This window comes from Scylla paramamosain, chromosome 33 (assembly GCF_035594125.1).
Source record: "Scylla paramamosain isolate STU-SP2022 chromosome 33, ASM3559412v1, whole genome shotgun sequence".
NCBI lineage: Eukaryota > Metazoa > Arthropoda > Malacostraca > Decapoda > Portunidae > Scylla > Scylla paramamosain.
Genome location: NC_087183.1, coordinates 14,297,368 through 14,323,489, shown reverse-complemented (window position 1 = coordinate 14,323,489; position 26,122 = coordinate 14,297,368). Strand labels below are relative to the sequence as shown.

General features: G+C 43.2%; 3 protein-coding genes across 3 annotated transcripts in view; 2 read left to right on the top strand and 1 right to left on the bottom strand.

Annotated features, from left to right (window-relative positions):
- The first annotated feature begins 7,837 nt into the window (after positions 1-7,837).
- Positions 7,838-12,055, top strand: LOC135089730 (uncharacterized). The gene is made up of 4 exons (XM_063985709.1): positions 7,838-8,040; positions 8,567-8,953; positions 9,210-9,701; positions 10,279-12,055. The coding sequence occupies exons 1-4, from the start codon at positions 7,864-7,866 to the stop codon at positions 10,708-10,710; spliced, it is 1,488 nt and encodes a 495-aa protein (XP_063841779.1). The 5' UTR covers positions 7,838-7,863; the 3' UTR covers positions 10,711-12,055.
- Positions 12,056-14,904: 2,849 nt separating this feature from the next.
- Positions 14,905-17,772, top strand: LOC135089493 (mucin-2-like). Its single transcript, XM_063985070.1, has 6 exons — positions 14,905-15,035; positions 15,388-15,701; positions 15,875-15,990; positions 16,130-16,231; positions 16,368-16,469; positions 17,185-17,772. Coding segments are annotated over exons 1-6 (978 nt in total). The 5' UTR covers positions 14,905-15,033; the 3' UTR covers positions 17,527-17,772.
- Positions 17,773-18,868: 1,096 nt separating this feature from the next.
- LOC135089492 (keratin, type II cytoskeletal 1-like) overlaps positions 18,869-26,122 on the bottom strand; it is a 9,633-nt gene continuing 2,379 nt past the window's right edge. Inside the window, exons 2-5 of the mRNA XM_063985069.1 lie at positions 23,556-23,779; positions 21,830-22,453; positions 20,615-20,782; positions 18,869-19,394 (exon numbers count right to left, since the gene is read on the bottom strand). Of these exons, the coding sequence (XP_063841139.1) occupies positions 19,155-19,394; positions 20,615-20,782; positions 21,830-22,453; positions 23,556-23,777 (1,254 nt within the window). The 5' untranslated portion in view covers positions 23,778-23,779 and the 3' untranslated portion in view covers positions 18,869-19,154. The remainder of the gene's footprint in view (positions 19,395-20,614; positions 20,783-21,829; positions 22,454-23,555; positions 23,780-26,122) is intronic.

Here is a 26,122-nt window from a genome sequence, read left to right as displayed (position 1 = left end):
GTGATGTTATACTCTACAAGATGTTCCAGACAAGAGAAAGTGTTATGTGGCAATTAACCTCCATCTATGGCATCCCCTGTTCTTTTGTCTTCCCTGATTGACACTCCATGTATTAATTTCTATTCGATTTGTTGACACGAAATTTACTGGCCTTTGTGACGTTACTTTTTTGGGGGACAGTAGACAAAGAAAAGGGAAGAAGAAAAATGAGAAAAAAAGAAGAGGAGGAGGAGGAGGAAGAGGAGGAAGAGAAGGAAGAGTATTACGATGAATTGTTAGTGAAAGTCTAAAGATTGAAAGGAAGTGTGGTTATGATAGTGTAGTGTAGTTATGATAGTTCGTTTTGTAGTGGTTGGTAGAGAGAGAGAGAGAGAGAGAGAGAGAGAGAGAGAGAGAGAGAGAGAGAGAGAGAGAGAGAGAGAGAGAGAGAGAGAGAGAGGCATGGCACGTGAAGAAAGGCGAGGAAGAGAAAATTAGATAAATACCATAATGGGAGTGAGGAAAATGAAACGTTTCGTGACTAAAGGAAAAAAAAGAAAAGAAAGAAAGGAAGATAAAAGAGGAAGAAGATGAAAGAAAGAGAGAGAAGGAGAAACACGAAAACACCAACCCCTAATCACTACCAAAACAAGCACAACAATGACAACAACAACCACAACAAAGGAGGAGGAGGAAGAGGAGGAAGAGGAGAAAGAGGAGAAAGAAAACGGAGAAGAGGTGTAATGCTTCTTCTTTGTATGGTAACACTGCAGAGTTCGTGACCTCTTCCTCCTCCTCCTCCTACGCGCCTCCACTCTTCTACTGTTACTTCCACCGTTCTTCCTCCACATCTGTAGTGATGCTCTTCCTCTTCCACCTCCTCCTCCTCCTCCTCCTCCTCCTCCTCCTCTCAACACCTTAATGTTTCGTATCTAGATGACGTCTTAGAATTTTTAAAACCTATAAACCAAAATTGTATATCTGTAATTCTTTACCAGTAAGTTTAACGAGAACCTTTTTTTTTTTTTTAATATAAGAGGGGACTGGTCAACCGCTACAAAAAGGCAGAAAAAGACACACTAAAGGAAGCGTTCCCTAAAGAGTAGAACCCAAAAGATGGCACAAAAATGAAAGAAGTGTGTTGTAACCTCCCTCTTAAATACGTAAGTTCAAGTCGCAGTCATTAGCGGCTGTGCAATACCTGAGAGGTGTAATTACGATACCTGCATGATATAATGACTTACCTGTATTAACCTATTGGGTTTTTGTGTATTTTGTCATTAGGTAAGGTTACGTTAAGGTCAGGTTAGCTTAGTGGGAAGAATCATCACTGGTTAGTCATCAGTACCTGTGTAATACCTAAGTGTAATTATGGTACCTGAGTAATAATCATGACTTGCTAACCTCAGATAATGATTATTATAACGTTATCATTAGTGAAGGAAGCGAAGAAGAGTACCGCAGCCAAGCGTCTCGAGCTCCTCTCCTTCCTCTCTCCCTTCCGCAATGCTGCTCCCATTCCCACGCTTCGCAGGGCTCGCCAACATCCTCCCCCTGGTGTCTCGATCCCGTGATTGGCTGCTCTTAATCCCTTGAATCAGGTAGCGTTTAGATATTTAAAGCATCCCAACACTCACCTCAAAGCCACTAAAGACACAGCCTTTCCTTCCAAAAACACCAAAAAACACACCTTAAAACCTTTAAAAACACAGCTATCCCCTTAAAAGGAATACTAAAAAACGTGCCTTTCCGAAAAAAAAAAACTTCCTTACTTTCAAGAAAAATCCAAATTTATACTAAGGCCAGATGGTTTTATGAAGTTCAATGACAGTGAGTTTTGTATTGTGTACAGCATCATCCTTCCTTTAAAAGTGTCTTGTTTCATACATATATACATACATACAGATATTTATTGACAACAGCTTACACTTTAGATACATTTTGATCTACCATGTCAAATAAGCTTACGTACATAATAAGTTGCAAGAATTCTTCCAAACACATTAACTGTAGTCCATATGTAAGAAACAGACACCCTAACCTAACCTGACATAACTTAACCTTACCTAATAACAAAATACGTAAAATCCCAACAGGTAAGTATAGTACAGGTATCATAATTACAGTACACAGGTATTGCACAGGTACTAATTACTAGGCCTCACTCACCTAACTTAACATAACCTAACCTAATACTGAACCTAATACTCACCAACAGGTAAGCTATTCAGGTTCACTTAGGTGTTACTCAGGTACTCATCTCTCCCCTGTGACCCTTCCTGCGTGAGTGGAGGGACACCTGAGTCAGTCACGCGTTACCTGGCTACTCTCACCTCTCACCTGGCCAGGATTTCCTCAACCAATTTCACTTTTCTCTCCCTTTCCTTCTCTCGTCTTCATTTGTTTGGATAGGACAAGGGCATAAAGAGAGGAAGAGAGGTGATCACTGGTTGACTGAATTAGTGTCTGACTGGCTAACTGAGTGAATGGTTGTGAATGATTGGCTAACTGATTGATGGACTGACTGACTGACTAACTGACTAAATGACTGACTGACTGACTGACTACCTAACTGACTAAATGACTGACTGACTGGAAAAATAACCATCTGACTGATTGACTAACTGACTGACTGACTGACCGACGAACTGGCTACAAAATTACTCTCTCTCTCTCTCTCTCTCTCTCTCTCCTCAGGGCATATCCCAAAGATGCTAAGAGAAAGGACCAGCTCTTTTAAAATAATCTACAATATTCATCACTCACGTCTCACGAAATTCACTTTAACACCAAAAAACAAAAGACGAACGGAACAGGAAACTTTGCATCTATAACCCTTTCTCCCAAACCTCACGTCCTTTATAAAATTACTTGCCTGGAATGTACGAATAAAAAACAAAGATATGAATGGAATAATATAGAGGTTAGCGCTTCAATGTATCTATTTGCACGGAGGATTATGAGAAAGTCCGAAACGTTTTGAAAGTTGAGGCGTGTGGGAGGAGGAGGAGGAGGAGGAGGAGGAGGTGGAGGAGGTGGGAAGAGTGAAGGTACATATATAAGCGGGACTTCGAAGCACATTTGACATCACTCTCGTACTGACATCAACACCGTAAGCTCCTCGAGGTGAGCTCCCGTGTGGTGGTGGTGGTGGTGGTGGTGGTGGTGACTAATGTGAATGCGATAAATTAATGTTTTACTTAAGTTCCCGTTTACTGTGAAAGTTCGAAAACGTGTTGAAAGCGTGTTATTATAATTTGGATTATTAATGTGGCTTTGTACTCAAGCGTGTCCAAAGAGTCAGTACAAGTTTACTATGCAGTGTTAAGAGAGTTTGGTATCATGGTAAAATAGTCAGGTATAATGTGGTTTCTTACTCTGGTGTGTTCAAATATTCAGGTGTAAGTTTACCGCACTTAAATGAGTCTGATATAAAGTTGAAATGGACAGGTATAATGTTAACAGTCTGGTATCATGTTAGTGTAGAATAATCCGGTACAGTGTTAAGAGAGACTGACATTAACACTCTCCTTGCGATGTGTAGCAGTTTATTGCATTGAAATCACCATGCAAAATGTTAACAAGGACCTACAAGAAAGAAAATTGAACAAAAGAATAGATTTTGCAATTTCTAAGTAGTATAATCTTCAAAGATGGCTATAAAACAAAAAAAAAAGTATATTTCATAGTGTTTGTGATTAGAAAAGATTAAATAGCATTAAAAGGATAGAAATAGTGTAGGATAATGTTAAAACAAACTATTATAATGTAAAAATAGATTAGTGTCAATATTGAAACAGCCTGGCAAAAATTTTAGCCCATAATTCTGAAAACTCTTGACAACATAATGATTGAACGAGTATTTAAAAGCCTTTCAGTGTTCGCAGTTTTATTTTTGCTCAACTAATTAATACCAGACGACTCATATTATGTCATCGCGTCATTAGCAGCCGACGAGTTCATAATTGACACACTAATTGATAATCTGTGAGGTAATTGATCAGTAATTGCAAGCCGGTAATTAAAATGAACCTGATTATTACTCTTTACCACGGAGAGGGAAAAAGAAAAGAAAAGTTAAATTCTAAATGTGTGTGTGTGTATGTGTGTGTGTGTGTGTGTGTGTGTGTGTTAAAGTGCGTGAGAGTGTATTACAGTGCATTAACTGTTGGTGTGTTACGGTGCGTTACAATACGTGAGTGCCTAAGGGTGCCAAAGAGTATGTTCGTGAGTATGTTAGGGTGCGTTAAAATACATTAAGGTGCATTCGTACTCGTAAGTGTGGGAATGTATTAAAGGTGCGTTGAATACTCTGACAATCCATTCCATTCGTTTATTACGGTGTATTAGAGTGCGTTCGTAGACATAAGTATGAATAAGAGTGTGTTTTTAAGTATCAAGTTACGTTTATGTGGATTCGTAAGCTTAATAATGTCTAAGAGTGCGTTCAGTTACGTTCAATTGTGTTTATAACCATCACGCTGCGTTTAAGTCCGTTGATGAGTGTGTCAGTGTGCGGTAGAATGAGTTTAAGAATAAGTGCAATAGTCTTAGGATGTCTCGTTGCGTTCATGGGCGTGAGAGTGTGTTGAAAGTGCGTTGAAAGGCCGTCTGTGAGTGTGCCAGAGTGCGTGTCGCGGCGCTGAGTCAAGAAAGAAGTGCGTTTGGTGTGAACAGCAAATACTCTAATGGTTGGGAGGAAGGAAGAGAATGAAAAAAAAAAGGTGAAGGAAAAAAAATTGTCTTTGTCGCTGTGTGTGCTAATGAAGAGGGGGAAGAGGAAAAGAGGGGGGGAGGAAGAAGAGAGGAAGGGAGGAAAAGAGAGGGGGAATAGTAAGAGAGGAAGGAAAGTGAGAGGAACGAGAGGGAGGAAGAGAAGAAGAGAGGAGAGGAGGGGAGAGAAAAGTAAGAAAGAGGGGCAAGGAAAGTGAAAAAAAAGAGGAATAAATGAATAATAGCGGGTAAAAAGAGGAATACGAGAGATGAAGAGGGTGAAAATATATAAACAAATAAGATTCTTCCCCCCCCTCTCTCTCTCTCTCTCTCTCTCTCTCTTAGCGTGATGTGGCAAGGAAAGTGAAGAGGCCACGCCCTTAGAACGAGTGGGAGCAGCGCCCTTCTCGTGATGGCAGGGCATGGAGGGAGGCAGGGGGCGCTGGTGGCAATGTAGAGGGCGTGAAGGGAAGATTAATATGGGTATGGCATGGCAGGGTGGAGGCTGGGTAGGGGTGGGGAGCTAGAGATGGGACGATGCTAAGATAAACAGAAGGGAAGAGAGAAAGGGGAAGAATATGACGAAAAAAAAAAAAGAAGAGAAATAGAGAATAAGGAAAGAGGGTCGTTTATCTTGTTATCTATCTCTCTTTTATCAATCTATCTTTTCTCTGTTTCTCTTTCATTAAGAATACGAAAAAAAAGTACCAAAGGGAATAGGAGAAAGTGAAAGAAAACTCCTTACCTTAATATCTATCTATGTTATCTATTCTTTATCTATCTACCTTTTTATATATTGCTCTTCCGTTAAAAGTAAGAGAAAAATACCGGAAAATGATGTTACAGGTATGACTCTAACAGTGGTAATGACAGACAGGTGAGATGATTAGCAGGTGAGGGTACTTACCTGCTTGAGGATGCTGTAGACTTTATGAATGAGCTGGATGAACACACCTGTCTGAAAAAAGAGGGAGAAGAGTTGGTGAATAGCAGATGAATAATTAACTAAAGTGAAACGTGCATATGATTCATACATAAATACTAAATAAAATGAATGAATGAAGGGACAGAAAATTTACAGATGAATGAAATGAATGAACGATAAAAATAACGAAAAAAAAAAATACACATGAACATCTAATTAGTGAATGAACAAGGCAATTCAGTAATAAATGAACAAAACAAATTATGAAGAAAAGAATAAATATGTTGTATATAAACATATGAATATTGAAAGGGCAAATAACTGATAAACTAACATAATGAACAAACTTACTCATATGAATACGAAATAGATACTAATAAATGAACCAAGCAACAGGTAACAGGTGAGTAAGAGGTGAGAGGCAAGCAAGGGGTAAGAAGTGAGAAACAGGTAGCAAGTGAGTAACAGGTAACAGATGAGTGCCAGGTAACAGGTGAATTAGGGGTGAGTAAAAAATGAATAACAGGTGATTAACAGGTGAGTAACAGGTAACAAGTGAGCAAGGGATGAGTAGGAGGGGCGCAGAGGAGGCAGTGGGCGTGTGATGCGTGAATTAGCGTGTGTCGTGCGTTCAAAGTTTCTCTGCAGCATGCACTAATTTGTGTTAACGCGACTTTCTAAGCGCGACGTGGAGAGAGAGAGAGAGAGAGAGAGAGAGAGAGAGAGAGAGAGAGAGAGAGAGAGAGAGAGAGAGAGAGAGAGAGAGAGAGAGAGAGAGAGTCCTTATCTTACTAACTTAACTTCTTATCTTACAAATTTATTATCTTTCTAATTTCTTACGTAATAGTGAAGAAGAAGAAGAAGTGCATCATCATCATCATTATCATCATCATCATCATCATCATCTTATCTTAAAATCAACTTCTATTCTTACGTAATAGTGATGAAGGAATAGCGTGGGAGCATCATCATCACCATCATCACCATCACCATCACAGTAATCACCACTGTTACTCCTTTAATCACCACCATCAATAACCAGTAGCAGTAATACTTTCATCACCGTTATCAGCAGCACTACCACCATCATCACCATCACCATCATTGTAATCATCACCACTTAAATATTACGCAAAACCAGATCTCAATAAATAACATACGTAACTCTCTCTCTCTCTCTCTCTCTCTCTCTCTCTCTCTCTCTCTCTCTCTCTAAAAAGCACTACAGTACGCATCAAATCATTTCACCAATCACCAAACACCATTAATCAAACCTTTCATCCAATCACAAGCAAGAATCAAGATGACGTCACATGTGGGGTATCATCTTCCCCTTCCAGCAACGAAGATGAAGTGAAAGTCTTTCTTCACCTTAAATTACCTCACGTCTTGACCCTTAGACCCATTTCGGACCACAAAGGGTTTAGGGAAGGGAGTAATAAAGGGAGAGAAAAGGTCATAAGGGGAGAGAGGAATCGTGGAAGGGTATTTTAGAGAGAAGAAAATGTTGAATGGATTTTAGGGGTGTTTAGGGATACGAAGGAAAGGAAAGAGAAAGGGAGGTAAGGGAAAATGGGAAAAGTAATGGGTTTTCCTTTGGTTTTGGTGGTGGAAATGGGGAAGGGGGGGAAAGGAGGGATACATGAAGGGAAGGGGAGGGGGGGATGAGGGGATGGGGGAGATGAGAGGGTCTAACCATATGTATAGAGAGAGTGAAAGCATGTGATAAATGAGTTTGTGGTGTGTGTGTGTGTGTGTGTGTGTGTGTGCTAAACAAGTTCTCGGGACCTTGCTAACTTGCGTTCATGACTGTAACCTGAAGGTGAACTGACCAAACCTCTCCCTCTCTCTCTCTCTCTCTCTCTCTCTCTCTCTCTCTCTCTCTCTCTCTCTCTCTCTCCCGGAAGTGAGGTCAGAGAAGTCGGAAGCGAGTCTTGAAGTGAGCAATTGTGTAGGAAAGTTTCTCTAATTCATCTCTCTCTCTCTCTCTCTCTCTCTCTCTCTCTCTCTCTCTCTCTCTCTCTCTCTCTCTCTCTCTCTCTCTCTCTCTCTCTCTCTCCCTGAATTAAATCTTTAAAACATGATGATGCAAAGCAATGAACGTGCGTAACTGTGTGTGTGTGTGTGTGTGTGTGTGTGTGTGTGTGTGTGTGTGTGCGTGTGTGCGCGTGAAGAATAATTCACTTAATTAACCTTTCACCTTTCATTTCCTTCAGGTGAACAAGTTAAGAAGGAAACAAGCCAACATGACCCTCTCCTCCTCCTCCTCCTCCTCCTCCTCCTCCTCCTCCTTCTCCTCCCCCTCCTTTCCTTCCTGCTCCTTCTTCTTGCGCTTCTTCCTGCTGCTCCTGGCCACGGCGGCGGCGGGGGAGGCCATGCCGGAGCTGCTGGGGGGCCACGCTCAGAGTTACGGGCCCCCGCAGGTGAGGACGCGTGTTTATGTGTTACTGTCGCGGTGGTGTTGACGGAGGAGTGTTTGGAAACGTTCTCTAGCCGCGCTCAGAGAAACGTTTGCTCGCTCCTGTGTTTTGTAGTGTGGTGTGAGAGTGTTGGTAATGTTGGTTCAGTTTAAGTTTGTGGTTGGTTAGGTTAGGTTAGGTCACGGTTAGGTTAGGTTTGGTTATGTTCAGTTAAATTACTTCCCTATCTATCTGTCCATCTATCTACGTATCTATTTATCTAACTGTCTCTCTACCTATCTATCCACTCATCGGTATACCTTACCTAACCTAGCTTTACTTAAACCACCTCGAGTTTAGTTAGGGTTGATAATCTCCATGTGACCAGTAGTAGCAGTGGGAACAGGAGTATTAGTAGTTACTGTAGCGGCACATAACGTTAACCTCTATATTGAAATGAACATGAGACAGACTAACCAAGGAAAACAAAACTTGAAACTCCACCAGTAACAACAGAATACCACGTTTACACCACCCATCCTTCCATCAGAACAACTTCGCGGCCCCGGCACCTGCCCCAGCCCCGCCTGCCTTCCGCCCTATACCGGGTCCATCAAGACCACAGCAGAGCCCCAACAACTTCTTTCCCGCGGTGAACGAACTCCCTCAAGCCCCAAGGGTACCGTCAGGACTCTACGACACGCCTTCCTTCGACGACTCCTTCAACGATCCCGTGGCCACGTGTAGTCCGCAGACCTCAGTGTCCGTGCTTACTTCGACTAGGTTTGTTCCTACGACGGTGGTTCAGACACGTACCCGCGCCCTGCCTACTACTGTGTACTCGCAGGTGACGCAGACGCAGTACTACCCATCCACGGTGATACAGCAGCAGGTGGTGACGTCCGTGGCGCCCCCTGTCATTCAAACCCAGACCGAGGTGAGGAAGAGGAAGGAGGAGGAAGGAGGAGAAAGAGGAGGAGGAAAAGAAGTTAACAGTATTGCTCTTATTACTGTTATTATTTTTTGCTGAGTCATGATGAGTCAGCACTTTTTTTTCGATTATAAAAATACTTCCTTTTATTAATAGGGAAGTTTTTGCTTATAGTGTTTCTCTTGGATGATGGATGACAAACTCTCTCTCTCTCTCTCTCTCTCTCTCTCTCTCTCTCTCTCTCTCTCTCTCTCTCTCTCAGGTGGTAAACAACGTGCAGTACGTCACAAGGGCCAGGTACTTCACCGTCACCTCCTACATCACTGACACGCGCCTCCAGTACGTGACGCAGACGCAGACACAGACGCAGTTCCAAACCCAGTTCCAGACCACCACACAATTCCAAACACAATTCCAAACACAATTCCAAACCGTCACCTCTACCCAATTCCAGACGCAGTTCCAGACACAGTTCCAGACGCAATTCCAGACAGTCACTAGTACACAGTTCCAGACCCAATTCCAGACGCAGTTCCAGACAGTTACCAGCACACAGTTCCAGACGCAGTTCCAGACGCAATTCCAGACACAGTTCCAGACCGTTACCAGCACACAATTCCAGACGCAGTTCCAGACCCAGTTCCAGACCCAGTTCCAGACGCAATTCCAGACTGTCACCACTACGCAATTCCAGACGCAGTTCCAGACGCAGTTCCAGACTCAGTTCCAGACCACCACGCAATTCCAGACGCAGGTGAGTGTTGTGATGACACTTTTATTATCTTTCATTACATTTCATTACTTTTATCATTATTTTCTTCTCTGTCTCTCTTTTATTTCAATTCCTGCCACTTAACTTTTTTTTTTCTTCTTCAATGAATCTGTACTTTTTTTTTTTGCCTGTTTTTCTTGTTTTTTTTTTGTTCATTCTTGTTTTTTGCTTTCTGTGACTGAGTTTAAGCTTTTTATGCTCATCTAATAATTCTTTGGTATTGTTATTTCTAAGATTGGCTTTGAAATGAGTCAGGAAGGCGTTGATATACTTAATTAATTTATTATGTGCGGTAAATAAAAAGTAAATAGACTGACGGGAAGAGAAAATTATAAAGAAAAGTGAAGTTGAGTATAGTTCAGTTTAGTTAAGAAATAGTAGTAGTAGTAGTAGTAGTAGTAGTAGTAGTAGTAGAAAAAATAAAGCACATAGTGAACATAAAAACAAACAGACAGATAGACAGAAAGGGAAAACGCCAAAGGAAAGTAAAGCATAATTTATCGCAGTTTCTCGTGCACACCTGTTCCCTGCAATTACTCCTAATCACCTCCACCCACAGGTACGCACGGAGACTCGCTTCAGCACACAGGTACAATACATCACCCAGACACAGCAGGTCCCCCAGTACGTCACCCAAACGCAATTCGTTACCCAGACTCAGTTCGTGACGCAGGGGCAGCCTCAGGTCGTCACGCAGACCGTCACCACGACCCGCGTGCAGCAGCAGGTGGTGACGCAGACCCAACAAGTGCCCCAGTACGTGACGCAGACGCAGCAGGGGCAGGTACAGTACGTGACGCAAACTGTGACATCAACGCGCATCCAGCCTCAGTACGTGACGCAAACTGTGACGTCCACGAGGGTACAAGCGCAGTATGTCACGCAAACGCAGCAGGTTCCTTCTTACGTGACGCAGACGAAGACGGTGCAAGGGAACTGTGGCGCGCAGTCCTTCCCGGCAACCGCCACAATGATGGCTGGGTACTACTGATCGCTGCAACCTCTCATTCATTAATTCAGTCAGTCAGTCAGAGGTTTCAGTCCAGTTCTTCATCTGTAATATCCACCAAAGAGCTTTCATTAAACTGCCTGTCAACAAAATGTCAGTGTACAAGGAAAAGTTTCAGCTTCCCAGTCAGTCAGTTAGTCAGTCAGTCAGTTCATATTCTCAGTAATCTTCACCGTAGTGCTTTAATGGTACTGTCAGTCAAGAGAGGAATGTATTTTTTTAGTTCTTTCAGTTAGTCAGTCCGTCAGTCAGTCGGTCCGTCAGTCAGTTATGAATACGACTAATGAGAGAAAGGGAATTGTGGGATGACTTTCCACTTCTTCCTGTCATCTTTTCATCAGGCATTCTTTCATCCCCTCCCTCCTCCCTCCCTCCCTCCTCCAGTCTCCTCCTAACATCCTATACCCTTTCTTGCGTTCCTGTATCCTCTCCCATCCACGTCCATCCTTTTAAACCCTCCTAACCACATCCTACGCAGATCCTTCGCTCCTTCATTCTCATCCCTTCCTTCCTAAACCATTAACTTTATGTTCCCTTCCTATCTATCTCTCTTCATTTCCTCATCCTCTCTCGTCCCTTTCTTCTTCATTCCTTCGTTCCTTTATTATCATTCCCTTCCTTCCTACTCCGTTCATATTTCCTTCCTGTCTATTTTTCTTCAATTTCTTCAACCTCCCTCGTCCTTCCCTCCTTCACTCTCTCCCGTCCCTCCCTCCTTCACCCTCTCTCGTCCCTTCCCCCCTTCTTCCCTTCATCCCTTCACCTCTCACCACTGTAGGAGGTCACAGTGAAGGGCGTCCTGAAGGAGTTTAGTGAAGGGAGCACCCGAGACACACCCCGCCGTAAGGAAGATGTTAGTTATTGTTTCTAAAAATGTTCCCAGTCTCTCCAGCAGGTTAAAAAATAAATAAAGGTTGATGGAGATGGAAAAAAAATAAAGGAATCTCTCTCTCTCTCTCTCTCTCTCTCTCTCTCTCTCTCTCCTGACTGAATGCTTTACAATCACAAATTAATCCCTAAAATAAGCTTAAAAATTCTGTTTAACTATTTTTTTAATCACTGTATATTTTTCTAGTATTGTTAATATGTACGTAAGTTAAGGTTACGCTATTCTCGTTGTTGATATTATCGTGTGGCGTTCCTGAGGGTGAGAGTTTTGTCCCCCCCAGTGTTTATATATCACATGGAGCCTCTATACCTGCACTCAATGACAGGTGTGTGACAGGTGTGCGTTCCGTCCTATACACCAGGTGGGTGAGGTGCTAATTGCCTCACCTGGCGTATGGTAGTTAGTACACAAATATATTACAAAGGCTTTTTATTAATGCACCAATAGTTTTTATCTCTACCACCTTCCCTTCACCTCTGCTGCTCAAGGTGAGTTTTGCTATTGAGTTTTACCTGTTCAAAGGATTTAAGACGCTTCTCCAGGGAATTTTAGACCTGTTTCATGTTTTTTTTTTTAGTCTCACTTTATATTTGCTTCTCTCTCTCTCTCTCTCTCTCTCTCTCTCTCTCTCTCTCTCTCTCTCTCTCTCTCTCTCTTTAGGTTGCTCTTACATAAAAAAACAAAGTATTTTATGGAGTGCGACTAGGAAAGCTGTAAATTGGATTATGTCGCCGTAAGAACAGGGTCATAATGGCGTCGAAGTGTAACGGAGGAATAACATTAAGTAAGTACAAAAATAAAACACATCCTTGAACAGCGGATCAAGTACCATATCACCATAACTACATCTCACCATTAACAACCATCATATCAACAACTTCTCAACCCACAACTACCATTACACCAACAATCTTTCAAATAACTACCACCATTAATTCCTTCCCTTGCGCATTACCATTACGATACCATGGGACAATACCACTACCCACTCCCTGACAGTTTCCATTCACATCACACGCCATGCTGAACACATACCAACATCCCTACTTCTCATGCAAGACCACAACACCAAACACAACATCGTAAACTCTTATATGTACCTACTCACGTGACTCGCAGCCAAGGATAAAGGATAATGGTGATGGTGAGTAGGATTCCAGGCTCGTCACTCCAGAGAAACGCAGGGAACAAGGTGAACTGAAGGAGGAAAGGAGGGAAGCTGGTGGTGGTAATGTTTCGTCTTGCCTCACGTGTGACTGAATCTGTTTTTTCCCAGTCCTGCCTTGAGAGAAAACGGAGTGATTTAATGGGATACTTTTAACTATTTCAATCGCTTTCCCTTTCTTCTTTTTCTTTCCTTTCTTTTTTAAAACTGTTCTTTTCTGTTGTTGTTGTTGTTGTTGTTGTTGTTCTCACAATGAATTTCAACAGAACACGATGAACACCAACAAACACATAGGTAAATTACTAAAAAAAAAAAAAACAATAAAAAATATAAAGAAAACAGAATAAATAAAATAAAATAAAAACAAATTAAAGTATACGAAGCATCCCCCGCAACATAATAACATACAAAACACAACATTATAAAATAGAAAAGGGTCAGATAGAAAGGTCAAAGAAAACGCGAAACAGCCCGTGTGTTGGTCCCATTAATTAGCAAAGGAGGGTCACTTACCAAACCGGTTATCACGTCGTTATTCGCCCTTTGCAGGATAAAGGAACGAGGAGGCTGAAGGGCAAAGGGAATTGTGGGTACGATGCTATAATCTCCCCTACTCTTATCCTTCTCTTCCTCTATTCTCTTCATCTTTCTTCCCTCCCTCGATCTTTCGTACTTTTCCCCTTCCATTTTCTTTCTCTCTCTCTCTCTTATGGGTAACTGTTACAAACGTCCCTTCTCCTATCTCACTTCCCTACCGTCTCTTCTCTCTCTCTCTCTCTCTCTCTCTCTCTCTCTCTCTCTTTCAGTCCCGTCTTCCTCCTCTTCTTCCTTCCTTCCTCTCTCTCTCCTTTCATCTTTTTTTCTCTCTCTTTTTTTTTTGTCTCTTTCTTCCCTCAGGCGCAGGAACGAGTCATGCTCTCACTCTCTCTCTCTCCTCTCTCCTCTCTCTCTCTCTCTCTCTCTCTCTCTCTGCTAATTATGGAATGCTGGGCCATAAGTGTTGCCTTTCGTCAGTTTATGGTCCTATAGTCCTGCGAATCCTGCGAATCCTGTAGTGAAGGATCTGATGTGTATCCTGAATTATTATGATCCTTCTTCTTCTTCTTCTTCTTCTTCTTCTTCTTCTTCTGCTTCTTCTTCTTCTTCTTCTTATGAACTCTCGGCTATAAGAGGAATTTTCTTACTTTCTTCTTTCCTTTATCTTCTCTCCCTCCTTTTTCCCTCCGTTTATCTTCCTTCCCTCTACTTTCTTTCCTTGCATCTTTCTTTCCTCTCTTTTCTCCATCATCTTCCTTCTCTGCTTACCTTTTTTACTTCATCTTTCCTCCTTCCTTCTGTCCTTCCTTTCTACTCTCTCCTTTCTTTCCTCCCTCCCTCCCTCCAAGACATTTAATCTTTTCTTCCTCCATCCTCTCTCACTCTGTCTTTCCTGCCTTCCTCTACATTTCCCCCCCTTCATCTATTTCTCCTCCCTTCATATCCCTCCATTCATATCCTCTCCCATTTTTCTTACCTTATACCTTCCCTCCCTTTCCCCCTCCATTCCTCATTGCCCCCCCTTCTTTCACATCCCCTCCCTTGACACTCCCTCCCTTCTTTAAGACATCCACCCGCCAGGAGACACTTCCATCACTCAAGCCATAAAGAAGTTAATAGACGATGAATTTACTCTCTAAGAAGCGCCCCTCGAGGCAAGACAGGAGAGGAGTCACCTGTCGGCACCTGAGGCAAGCATCGCACCCGCAAGAGACGATCTGTTACCTGTCGCTCCCGTGATTGCGATGACCAAGATGTTTACAGAATATTACGAAAACTACACGTGTTCAGTCCCCGCCTGGAGGAGTGAGAGGGAGAGGGCTATCAACACCGCGGAAATGACAGGAGGCGGAGGAGGAAGAAGAGGAGGAGGAGGAGGAGGAGGAGGAGGAGGAGGAGGAGGAGAAGGGCTATAAACAAGAGTGAGATGGTGAGAAGCAGATGTGGAAGGCAGATTGGACGAGGAAGGAGAGGGAAAGGTGAGCAAGAGAGGGAGAGAGTGGGAGAGGGAGAGGGAGGGGAGCTTGCCGGAGAGGACAAAGAGGATGAACAGGCCCCTTGGACACCCCCAGGGCGGCCGGTCAGACGGGGACAGCCAAGGGTATAAGGGGCAGACGTCCAGTTCGGATCACTCAGTGCAGCCACACACCTAGCCCTGCCTCCTCCTCCTCCTCCTCCTCCTGCTGCTGCTCGTCTTCCTGCTTCGCCCTGTACGATGTGAGTCCCCGGACTGCTCCTGCGTCAGTTGCCCGCCGCAGACCACGCGAGTGTTCATATTTCTCAGCAGGATGGGGATTTCCATAGAGCCGCAGAGTCAGAGTCCTGCAACACGACGGCCTGACCGCCGGTGAGCCCCACAGCCAGTGCAGGCTGCTGTGCCCGCTGTGCGTCCCACGCCAATGTCACGGTGACCTTGGCAGCCCCAGCCGTGCCCCGCGTGCCCGACAGTGACACGAAAGAGACGCCTCGCCCCGCTCCGCCGCGCCTCGCCCCGCTCTCCATCATGTGGGGTCGAGATGTCAGCATCTCTAGGAACAGATGGGAAGATCTGACACATTTCTCCCCACAGGAACCTCCCAGGCTGCCTGCTGGCGGCGCTGGCACTGCTGACGGCGGCGCCGACGAGGGTGAGCCTCGAGAAGCTGTCCGTGCTGCTGCCTAACCAGAACGCTGAGTTTGACCTTGAGCATGAGCTGGAACTTGACCTTGACCCGCGGACCGGCGCCCCCAGACAGGCCCTGTCCCCTCCCCCGGGCCTGCCGATCCCCTCCATCTCCCAACTACCCCTGGCTGCGCCCCCCGCCCCCCTGCCCACCGGGCCCCCCGCCTCCCCGGAGGGCAGGATCACCGTGCTGGTGCAGGACCAGGCGCCTCGCGTCACGGGTGAGTGGCTGGCGGTGCAGGTGTGCCCAAGGGGACCACTGACCACTGCCAGTAATTCATCTCCTTTTCTACTTTCACAACCACCCTGGTCTGTTTCCCTTCTGTCCTTGCCTCCACTTTCCCTCCCACCACACGTGTGACCACCGCGGCCTTCTCCCTCCCCGTCCCCCCAGGCCTGTACGAATTACCGGAGGAGTTCAGCCCCGAGGGATCATCCCAGGGGACGTGCGAGGCACAGACGTTGGTGGTGACCTCCAGAGACGTGGTGGTGTCCACCTCCATATCATGGGTGAGGGGCGGCTGCTGCCTCATGATGATAATGAAATAATGAAGAAATAATAACGGAGAAATGGGTGAAAATAATAACAATGAATAATGTTTGTCCGTGTGTGTGTGTGTGTGTGTGTGTGTGTGTGTGTGTGAAACAGGTCACCGTGCCCACTACAGTGGTGCAGCGGTACACCACCACACAGATACAGCTACAGACGGCGCTGCAGACTTCCTACGTCACCCTGCCCGCCATTGTGCAGGTAAGAGATCAACCCTCAACATATTTTCATCTTTTATCAGTCTTTTTATCTTTATATATTTATTAATCTATTTATCTGTTTATTTCTAGTTTTCCAAGCGTGCTCAAGTTTTTTTTTTATTTTTTCCTTCCGACAGACGAGCACGCTGACATCAGTGGTGCCCACGACCGTGTACCGCACCTCCACGCGGTACCAGCAGCAGGTGGTTACCTCAACACAGGTGCGCCTTCAAACACAGGTGAGTGATGTCCCCCGCGCATCTTTCAGTGAGTGAGTGAGTGAGAGGAAAGTAAATGAATGAGGAGGGGAGGAAAGGAGTGAATGAATGAATGAATCAGTGAATGAATGAATGGATTAGTAGATAAATGAACGAGTGAATGAGTGCAAGAATGAATTAACAAACGAATGAATGGATGAATTAATGAATGAATGGATGAATAAATAAATGAATGGGAAGGTTAAGGAATAAAATGCCTTAATAAATGGAATGAAATGATTAACAACAGCACAAGGAAAGTAACTAATCAAGCACCCATTAAAGATAACAATCGTTCCTCACCCCTCTCTCTCCATCACCTACTTCTCATTCCCTCTTCCCTTCATCATCCCCTCTCACTTCTGCTCCTTCCCTCCATCACCTGTCCTTTCCTCTCTCTCCTCCCTATCACCTCCCACTCTATCTTTCCTCCATCACATCTCCACCATTTTTCTTCCCTTCATCACGTTTCCTCCTATTTCTCCGTCACCTTTTCTCACTTTCATTCCCTCCTTCCCTTTCCTTCTCTTTCCCCTCCTTCACATCTCACTCCCTTTATTTTCCTTTACCTGATTCACCTCTACTCCTCCGTCACATCCTCTCTTCACTCTCTATCTTTTCCTCTCCTTTTTCCCTTCCGTCACATCTCGCTCCCTTTCCCGTCCATTACACTCACCTTTCCTCCTCCCTCACACAGCTCGTCACCTCCCGCGTCACAGACTACCGCACGGAGACACAGACCAGAATCGTTTATCAGACAGTTTACAGCACCCGAGTCCAGCCTACCTACATTACCACCACCGTCACCCAGCAGATCACGCCCTCCTGCCCGCCACTCCTTATCCCCACGCCCACCAGTGTAGGGTACGACTATGCAGCGCCCACTAGTACCTATGGAAGTGGTCAGGATTACTCTCCCTCCTACAGTGCTTCGTCAGGAAATACTTATGGTGTTCCTGTCTATGGTCCCTTTTATCATGCATACCAAGCCCTGTCGAGAAAGAAGAGGTTGCTTAAAGAGATGACGTTTGGTGGTTAGTTCGTTTGGGTTGTTTGGGTCTTCTTCTTCTTCTTCTTCTTCTTTTGGTTTGATTCCCTATTCTTCTTCTTAAAATCTCAGTATCTTTTTTTTCCTCTTCCGTGTCCTCGTCTTCCATTTTCTTTTTTTTTCTCTTTGGTTTGGGTTCTCTAAGGAAAGGGTTGAATATGTTTTTTTTTTGTTGTTGTTTGTGTTTTTTTTGCGTTGTTTTGTCCGTTTTGTTTGATGAATAAAAGTGATTTTGAACGATTTTTGTTTTGTGTGTCCAGTGAGGTTTGAGGTGTGTGTGTGTGTGTGTGTGTGTGTGTGTGTGTGTGTGTGTGTATGAGTGAGTTATCCTTATACTAAAAAAAAAAAAAAAATGACAACATCCAGTGAACAATATTGAGCAAAAAAACCACTTACACTCACTCACACACACACACACACACACACACACACACACACACACACACACACACACACACACACACACACACACACACACACACACACACACACACACACACACACAGGTAATTACCACCTGAGCGAAGGGCGGAGGAGACACTTCCCGCTGGGGGGATGGCTGCAGGGATTCTGGGAAGGAGAGGAGAGAGGGAGAGAGACAGACGGAAGGAGAGAGTCAGGGAGAGAGGGAGAGAGGGAGAGGAGGGAGAGGAGGGAGAGGAGGGATAAGTATGAAAGTTCGGGTGGTTAGGATTGCAACTTTTGTCTTTTCTAATTTTAAGTTGGCCAAAAGTTACCTAAGTATTGTTTCAAGGTCATTGCATTCTCTAACCTCCCACCCACCTCTCTCTCTCTCTCTCTTTGTCTCTGATGCAAGAGCTCAACATAACTCTTTTCGTCTTTTTTTCTTTAATACTCCTTCTAAAAACACACAAACAGTTTCGTAAACTTGCCAATAGTGAAGATTTGTTCATTATTTTGTATTGGGTGTTTTTCTTTCATGTGTTTCGTCATTAACATTTCCACTTCTGATGTATCAATTTTTCCTTTTTTTTTTTCCCCTCTCACCGGCAACGGTACACCAGTAATTTCCGCTGGCATGTTGGTTTATTCTTTTCTTCTTTCGTAACATGTACTCTCTCTCTCTCTCTCTCTCTCTCTCTCTCTCTCTCTCTCTCTCTCTCTCTCTCTCTCTCTCTCTCTCTCTAAATCTTTCTGTGTGTGTGGTAATTTTGCTGTTGTTATTGTTGTTATTGTTGTTGTTGACAATGATAAAGATGATGGTGACAGTGATAATGATGATGATGATGATGATGATGCTGATAATGACACTTTCACCAGATACTCCTTAAATAAAATGAAAAAAAAGAAAAGAAAACACCTTTTCCCAAAATAATTGCACTTCATTTTACTCACGTACTTTCATCTTCACCTCAGGACACAGAGAGAAAGACAAGGAAAATAAATAAAAGAATATGCAAAAGCGCACCAACTAAATACACACACACACACACACACACATAGAGACAAAGACACAGAGAAAGAGAAACAGAATAAACATAAACACACACACACACACACACACACACACACACACACACACACAAGCCTTTCTCTTCCTAAAACATACACATAACACAAAAAAAGAAAAAAAAGAAAGAAAAAGAAAAAAAATGAAACTACTGATAACCATAACCAATACCACCACCACCACCACCACCACCACCACCACCACACGTAGCAGGGGCGGTGACGGTCTGCGTGACGGTGACGTAAACCCTCTGCGTGGCGATGGACGTCTCGGTGACAGGGAAGTGTGATGTTAGGGTCTGGGTGAAGTAGGTTGGCTGGAATTCAGTCCTTGTCTGCTGCTGGGTCTCTGTGCGGGTCCGGAACACGGTCTGGAATTGCGTTTGTATCTGGAATGGGAGAGAAGAGTGAGAGGTGAGGTCTGGAATTGCATTTGTGAGAGATGAGGTCTGGAATGTGGCCTGGAATCAAGTTTGTACCTGGAATTTTAGACTGCAATAAGAGATGAGGTCTGGAATGTAGTCTGGAATCAAATTTGTACCTGGAATTTTAGACTGCAATAAGAGATGAGGTCTGGAATGTAGTCTGGAATCAAATTTGTACCTGGAATTTTAGACTGCAATAAGAGATAAGGCCTGGAATGTAGTGTGGAATTGCGTTTATGAGAGGATCTGGAATGCAGTCTGGAATGTACGTTTTCATCTGGAATATAAGAGAGATGGAATGTGGAATGAGATGAATGGAGGAAAAGCGATAAAAAAGGAAAACAGAGAATGGATGGTGAAGAGGGAGAGAAGAGAATAACGGATGAGAAGAAGGAAGATAGAAAGAAAAAAGGAGAAAGAAAAGAGAACTAGAAGGTATTAGGAATGAATATTGGACAAGGTACAGGAAACCAATAAAAAGAAAAAAAGGAGAGGTGGTGAAAAGATAATGAAGACGTAACAAATAAGGTGAAGAAAAGAGGGAAATAAAAGATAATAAATGGAGAATGGCGGATGAGGAAGGGAGAAAGATGTGTTAAGGGAGGAGGGTAATAGTTAGAGTAATAATGACTTAATGGGCAGAAAGGGAAATGGTTAAAGGGAGGAGCGAGAAGGAAAGTAAAAGAATGGGAGGGGATAGGAGGGGAGAGGTGGAGGTAAAAGGGAAGGACAGTCAGGAACGATAGAAAGTAATAATGGAAGAGGAAGGAAGAAATTAATGGAAAGGGAGAGAAGAAAGGATAGGGAAGGAGGTAAAGGGAGAGAGAGAGAGAGAGAAGAAAAGGAAGGGAAGGGAGAAAAAGGGAGAGGGATGGAGAAAGGAAAGGTAAAGAAAGGTAGAAAACGAGAGGAAAGGAAAAGAAAGGGAGGGTAAAAAAGGAAAGGGAGGGAAGGGAAGGCTAAAACAGGAATACCAGAACATTAAATTAAAGAGCACATAACATTTTAACTATCTCTCTTACTCTCTATCTTTATCTACTTATCTACCTACCTACCTACCTACCTACCTACCCATGTAAGAGAGGGACTGACCAAGGAAAACAACACATAAACAACAAAAACAAAGAAACACCTTACTCTTTCTCTAAATACCTTATTCTCTCTCTTAATTTACCCTCACTCACCTGGTTGTTCTGCTCTGTCCTGGTGATTACAGAGACGAGGGTGGTGGTGGACAGCTGGACTCTGGTGCTGAAGGAGGTCTCTGTCACTCTCTGGAACTGCGTCTGCGTCAGGATTTGAGTGTCCGTGAGGATCTGGGCCCGCGTTACGTATTTTGTCTCCGTCAGAAGCTGCGGCGGGAAGGTGGAGAAGGGAAAGATGATGGGGAGGTTATGGAGGAGATGATGGTGATGGAGTAGAAGACCGGGATGTGAAGGAGGGAATGGAAAAGGTTAGGGGAAAGTGAGGGGAAGGTGACGGGAGGTAAGGAGGAAGGGACAGGTAAGATTGTGTGAGGTGGGAATGCGTGGATTATTTTTTTCTTTCTCTATCTTCATCTTTTTTTTGGGTCGGTGGTGTTGTGTTCGGTTTCCTCTTTTATATCTTTCTCTCTTTTCCTCTGCTTCTATTTATCTGTCTTTTAATCTTTTAACATCTCTTTTCCATTCCCATCCTTTCTCTTCTCCTCTCACACATTCCTTATTCTTCCCTTCGTCCTAAATTTCTCTTATCTTCCTGTACTCCTTCACACCTCCCTATTCATATAATTTATATCCTTTCTCCTTTTGCAGAAACCTATTTTCTCTTTCCTCCTACACTCTCCTTTCCTTCTCCCCCTTTAATCCTCATCTCACTCACGTTTTCTTCCTCTTTCCTCATTTTGTCCCATTCATGTTCCTTCCTCCTTCCTCTCTTACTCCTCTTACCTCATTCTCCTTCATTTTATCTCTCCACATTCCTTTCTTTTACAACCTCTGGCACTCACAGGCACCCACACCCATTATTTTCCACCTCCCACATCGCTCCATAGCTGTCCCACTGCCCAGCTATTCATTCAGTGCTGCAAACGATTTCCAAACCTCCTAACATAAAGATAAATCAAAATGAAATGAAATGAATAAATAAGTAGTAATTATAATCGTTAAGAGTAATGAAATCAAACAAATGAACAAATAGTTGGAGGCATAAATGAAAAATGCAATGTTAAATTAAAACATATTAATACGTAATTCTGATTTCCAACACCTTGACTATGAAAAAAAAAGAAAAAACACACACACACACACGGTTTTATACTTAATCAATCCCTAACTAAAATGGCGGAGCAATGAAGTGAAGGAGTCTAACTAAGGTGAAGGAACTTTGCAATTTTACTGGATGGCTTCACGTTCACTCACCTGTGTTCTCGTCTGCACCACTGGGGGCTGGAAGGAGGTGATGACGTCCCTGGAGACAAGCGTGGTGGGGATGATGCGAGTGTGGGTAATCTCCCTGAAGATCGTGGTGGGAATAGCGCGGGTCCTGGTGCTCACGAGGGTGGTGGGAATAAACTGCGTGGCTGTCACTAATGAAACTTGGATATTTGGTCTGCAAGCTCCTCCTCCTCCTCCTCCTCCTCCTCCTCCTCCTCCACTTGGTGTTCCGTACAAGCCTCCTATTATTCCTCCACTTCCTCCGCTTCCTCCTCCTCCACCGAAGCCACCTCCTGATCCCCCTCCTCCTCCTCCTCCTCCTATTCCTCCTCCGTGACCTCCTCCACTTCCTCCTCCTCCAAAGCCACCTCCTCCTCCTCCTCCAAAGCCACCACCTCCTCCTCCTCCTCCTGTTCCACCACCTCCTCCTCCTCCTCCGTAGTTACCTCCACCACCTCCACCTCCTGGAATGGGAATGACAGGAGGACTAACTCTCTGAACTCCTCCCGATCCTCCTCCTCCTCCTCCTCCCGGGGCGCTGTACACTCCACCAGTTCCTCCACCTCCTCCACCTGGTATTGGGATCACAGGTGGACTGACTCTCTGCACCTACGGAAGGAAAAAATATAGTACTTGTGTGGGGAAAATACCATCCCTGTAAAGACAAGTTAAAGTGAATATGGTATTTGAGAAACAGTGATGAAAATAATGTGCTACCTGATTTATTTTCACTATTCATATAAACTCTCAATAATTCTGCGTAAAGGATGCGTATTTTTTTTTTTTTTTTTAGCTCCGGTGTGTTTATCTAAATTATTTTATGTGATTGTATCGTGCATTTTCATACGAAGGTTGTATACTAAGCCATATCACCATTACACTAGGCTTGGCATGCATAGCCTGGAAGAAAACACTTAGAAGGACAAGAGAAACTGTACAATATCTCTGTTATTAAAGAGAGGAAAGAATGAACAATAAAAATATCTTGTAGTTGATATTTCGGTAGTAAAACACAAACTGGCATCTGTTCCTTGCTTTCATCCCATCTCACTCCAATGATTACTTTAAAAATATAAATGCTGCGGGAAATATTTACACAAACTTAACATCCACAGATTAATGTTAAGACTCAATTAAAGTTTATAATACTATAATTTGGAACAAAAACTCATAATGGAGTAAACCTCCTTTAAGCAAGACCAACCGCCGAAGTGTGTTTTGGCGGCACCGGTGAGTCAGCAAGCAGACGATAAAGTGTATTAACTCTTACACTCCCGGATTGTTTTTCAAGACATGTAAATATAAGCAGTATTTTTATTTTCGTTATTAGTAATAATTGGCAACTCGACACAATCGTCGCCCAGAGGAGAGTAGTGATTGGCTACTTTATCATGGTGTTTCTCATAGTGTAAGTACTTGCAGTGTGTAATTTTTGCACTCGATATAAATGCAGTACTCAAATCTCATTGAATTTTATAATTACGTGAGGACATTAACAGTCCTTCCCTGTGTAGGAGTGCTGGTGACGATAGAGGAGAGTGAAGGAAAGAATGTTAAGTGGTTGTGTTTACTTTAAGGTGGGGATAAAAGTGTTAAAGTGTTAAGTGATAATGTTTACTTACGTGGGAAGCAGTGTTAAGTGGTAGTGCTTACTTAAAGAGATGAATAGATAACTTAAAGAGTAAAGTGTTAAGTGGCAGTGATTACTTACGTGCGTGAAGCCAAAATCTTGCCCCGAAGGCTGCCCGAAGTCAAGGGAATTCCCACCACCGCCATCATAGGACCCACCAACACCACCACCTCCTCCATCACCGCCACCGAAGCCTCCGCCAGCGCCTCCCACCTGGCCGCCGAGGTTGCCGCCGTGTGTGGTGGTGATGGCGGCCAACAGCGCCGCCATCACCACCATAGCCGCCTGGTCACTCGCCGCCATAACTGCACAGGTAGGTAATTAAGGTTTGTCAGGTTAATTCACCAGACTATGTAAGTATGGTTCAGGTTAATTACTACCTAAACTAGTGTGTGGCTCGTTATGTTGAATTATCCCGTTTTCTATTAAGTGTTTTTTAAGGCTAACTAGTGTGTTTTGTGGTTATCTATGTAGTGGGCTGAGTTAGTAGTGTGTAGCTTATAAATGTCGCCGCTGAGCCCTTCGTTGTGTAGGTCACGACTTGAGAAGGCATCATATTTTACCCAGAAATAAAGAGTCAGTGTCTGGATAGTATCAGGCTAAGGTTACTTACCCCACAGTCCTTGAAAATTAACACAAGTCACAAAAACACTCTTGAAGATTTTAATACCGACCCGTAGCCAAAACAAGACGCCAAATGTCTGAGAATACGATCTTCGTGGGCCATTGCAGACTTATTTATTGTTGCCACTGAGTCAAGAGCTATTCTGAAACTTTACCCCACAAAACTTCTTGCCCTAAGCTGCTGCAGTCTCAGGAAGCTTCCTAACTTCGTACATTACACAGCTTGAACTGAAGATTGTGGTCTTAATTTTTATTTATTTTATTTTTTTGTAACAGTGAAATATGGTTACTATCTACGCACCACTCCTAAGAATTCAAATTAACATTCTACAGATACAGTATGCAATGTTTTCTTTTTCTTAGAGTAAGGAACATATTTAGTGTCTTAATCTGCGGTTGCACTTGAAGTTGATGTATGCGTTTTCATCCTCTGGCTGTCATTCGTGGTGAAAGTGGTTATTTATACTAAGTTGCTTTAGATTATGTGATTATGTGACGTAATAGGCTTCTACTACTACTATTACTGCTACTACTGTTACTATTACGTCAAGGTATCAGGCGTCATTGTTTTCTACTTATTGTTATTATTTTTTTACATGTTTTGCGTATTACAGAGATTCTTACAGCCCATCACAAATAAAGATATTTTTTTAGTTATGTATTTACCAACATTTCAATGGTCAAAATATTCACATTAGTAAGATAATCACGAGAAATATGCTTAAGAGTGGAAAGGGAGGAGGAAAGATTAAGCTATGTGGTGTGTGTTTGTGTGTGTGTGTGTGTGTGTGTGTTTATGTGTGTGTGTATGTGTTTTTGAGTATCCATTATTGTGGTGGCGCGTGGTCAGCTGCAGGGGCGGGGAGAGTACTGAAAGGTGATTTAGGAGGCAACTTGACAGGACGGCAACAGATGGCACCACCGCGCCGTCAGCTGATGTGTGAAATTCAGTGTTGCCAAACTGTCTTCTTAATTTTTTTTCTTGTTTTCTTATAATATTAATCTTTGTTGTTGTTTGGTATTATTGCGTGTTTTTGACTTTCATGTTTCAATAGTATTTTTGTTTATATATACATTATTTTTCGACAATGTATGTATAAAGATTATTATTAGCATTAAAATTATATCATTATTCATCATCATCATCTTTATCAACATTTTAATTTATTTGTCTATTTTTTTTTATCTATTGTTATTTTTTTCCTTGCCTTATATGTGACACATATTTCACGCACACACACACACACACACACACACACACACACACACATACACACACACACGCACGCACGCACACACCACAAGGAAAAGTTTAGAGCACCCTTGGGACAGACTGTGACACCTGTTCTCTTAACCTTCTGCCTCACACCTTTTCTTTTCCTCCACACACACACACACACACACACACACACACACACGCATCTATTTGTTGCTTCTTCGTCTCACTGTGTATTTTTTCCCTTTATCATTCTCTCCCATGTCTATATTTCTCTATATTTCTTCCTTTTTCCCTTTTCTCCCTTGTATTTTCTTCCTTCTTATCGTCTGCATCTTCCCATACCTGTTCTTTTCTACACTTGCCTGTTTGTTTGTTTGTTTTTCTTGTCAGTTTCCCTTTCTTTATTCACACCTGTTTAATATTTATCTTTCTTTCATCTATCCTTTCTTCCTTCTTTATTTTCCTCCTCCCTTCTATTTAATATCCTTGATGCCTTCATTCTTTTACTCCTTTCCTTTCCTTTCGTTTCCTTTTCTTCTTTTCTTTTTTCCTCTCATACATTTCCTTCCTTTCTTTCCTTCCATCCTTCCTCCCTCCTCCCACCCTTTCCTCCCTCCCTCCCTCAATTCCTTGCACACCAAAACAGAAAATGGAAATAGTACAGAACGGGATAAAGAAAACGAGGGTGTTGTTGATAAAAATACAATACAACTCATCTTTACCTTATTTTTTTTATTGTATCATTAGTGTTTCAAGTTTCCCTCAGACTACGAAGCTTCAGAAGGAAATTACTGAAACAATAATC

What these genes read in the sequence shown, in the direction of transcription:
- LOC135089493 (XM_063985070.1), top strand. An exon ending in TGTCCACCTCCATATCATGG is followed by an intron (nt 15,991 to 16,129) that starts GTGAGGGGCGGC and finishes TGTGTGAAACAG; the next exon opens with GTCACCGTGCCCACTACAGT. An exon ending in CCCTGCCCGCCATTGTGCAG is followed by an intron (nt 16,232 to 16,367) that starts GTAAGAGATCAA and finishes TCCTTCCGACAG; the next exon opens with ACGAGCACGCTGACATCAGT.
- LOC135089730 (XM_063985709.1), top strand. Translation starts at nt 7,864, where the DNA reads ATGACCCTCTCCTCCTCCTCCTCCTCCTCCTCCTCCTCCTCCTCCTTC. An exon ending in AGAGTTACGGGCCCCCGCAG is followed by an intron (nt 8,041 to 8,566) that starts GTGAGGACGCGT and finishes TCCTTCCATCAG; the next exon opens with AACAACTTCGCGGCCCCGGC. An exon ending in TCATTCAAACCCAGACCGAG is followed by an intron (nt 8,954 to 9,209) that starts GTGAGGAAGAGG and finishes TCTCTCTCTCAG; the next exon opens with GTGGTAAACAACGTGCAGTA.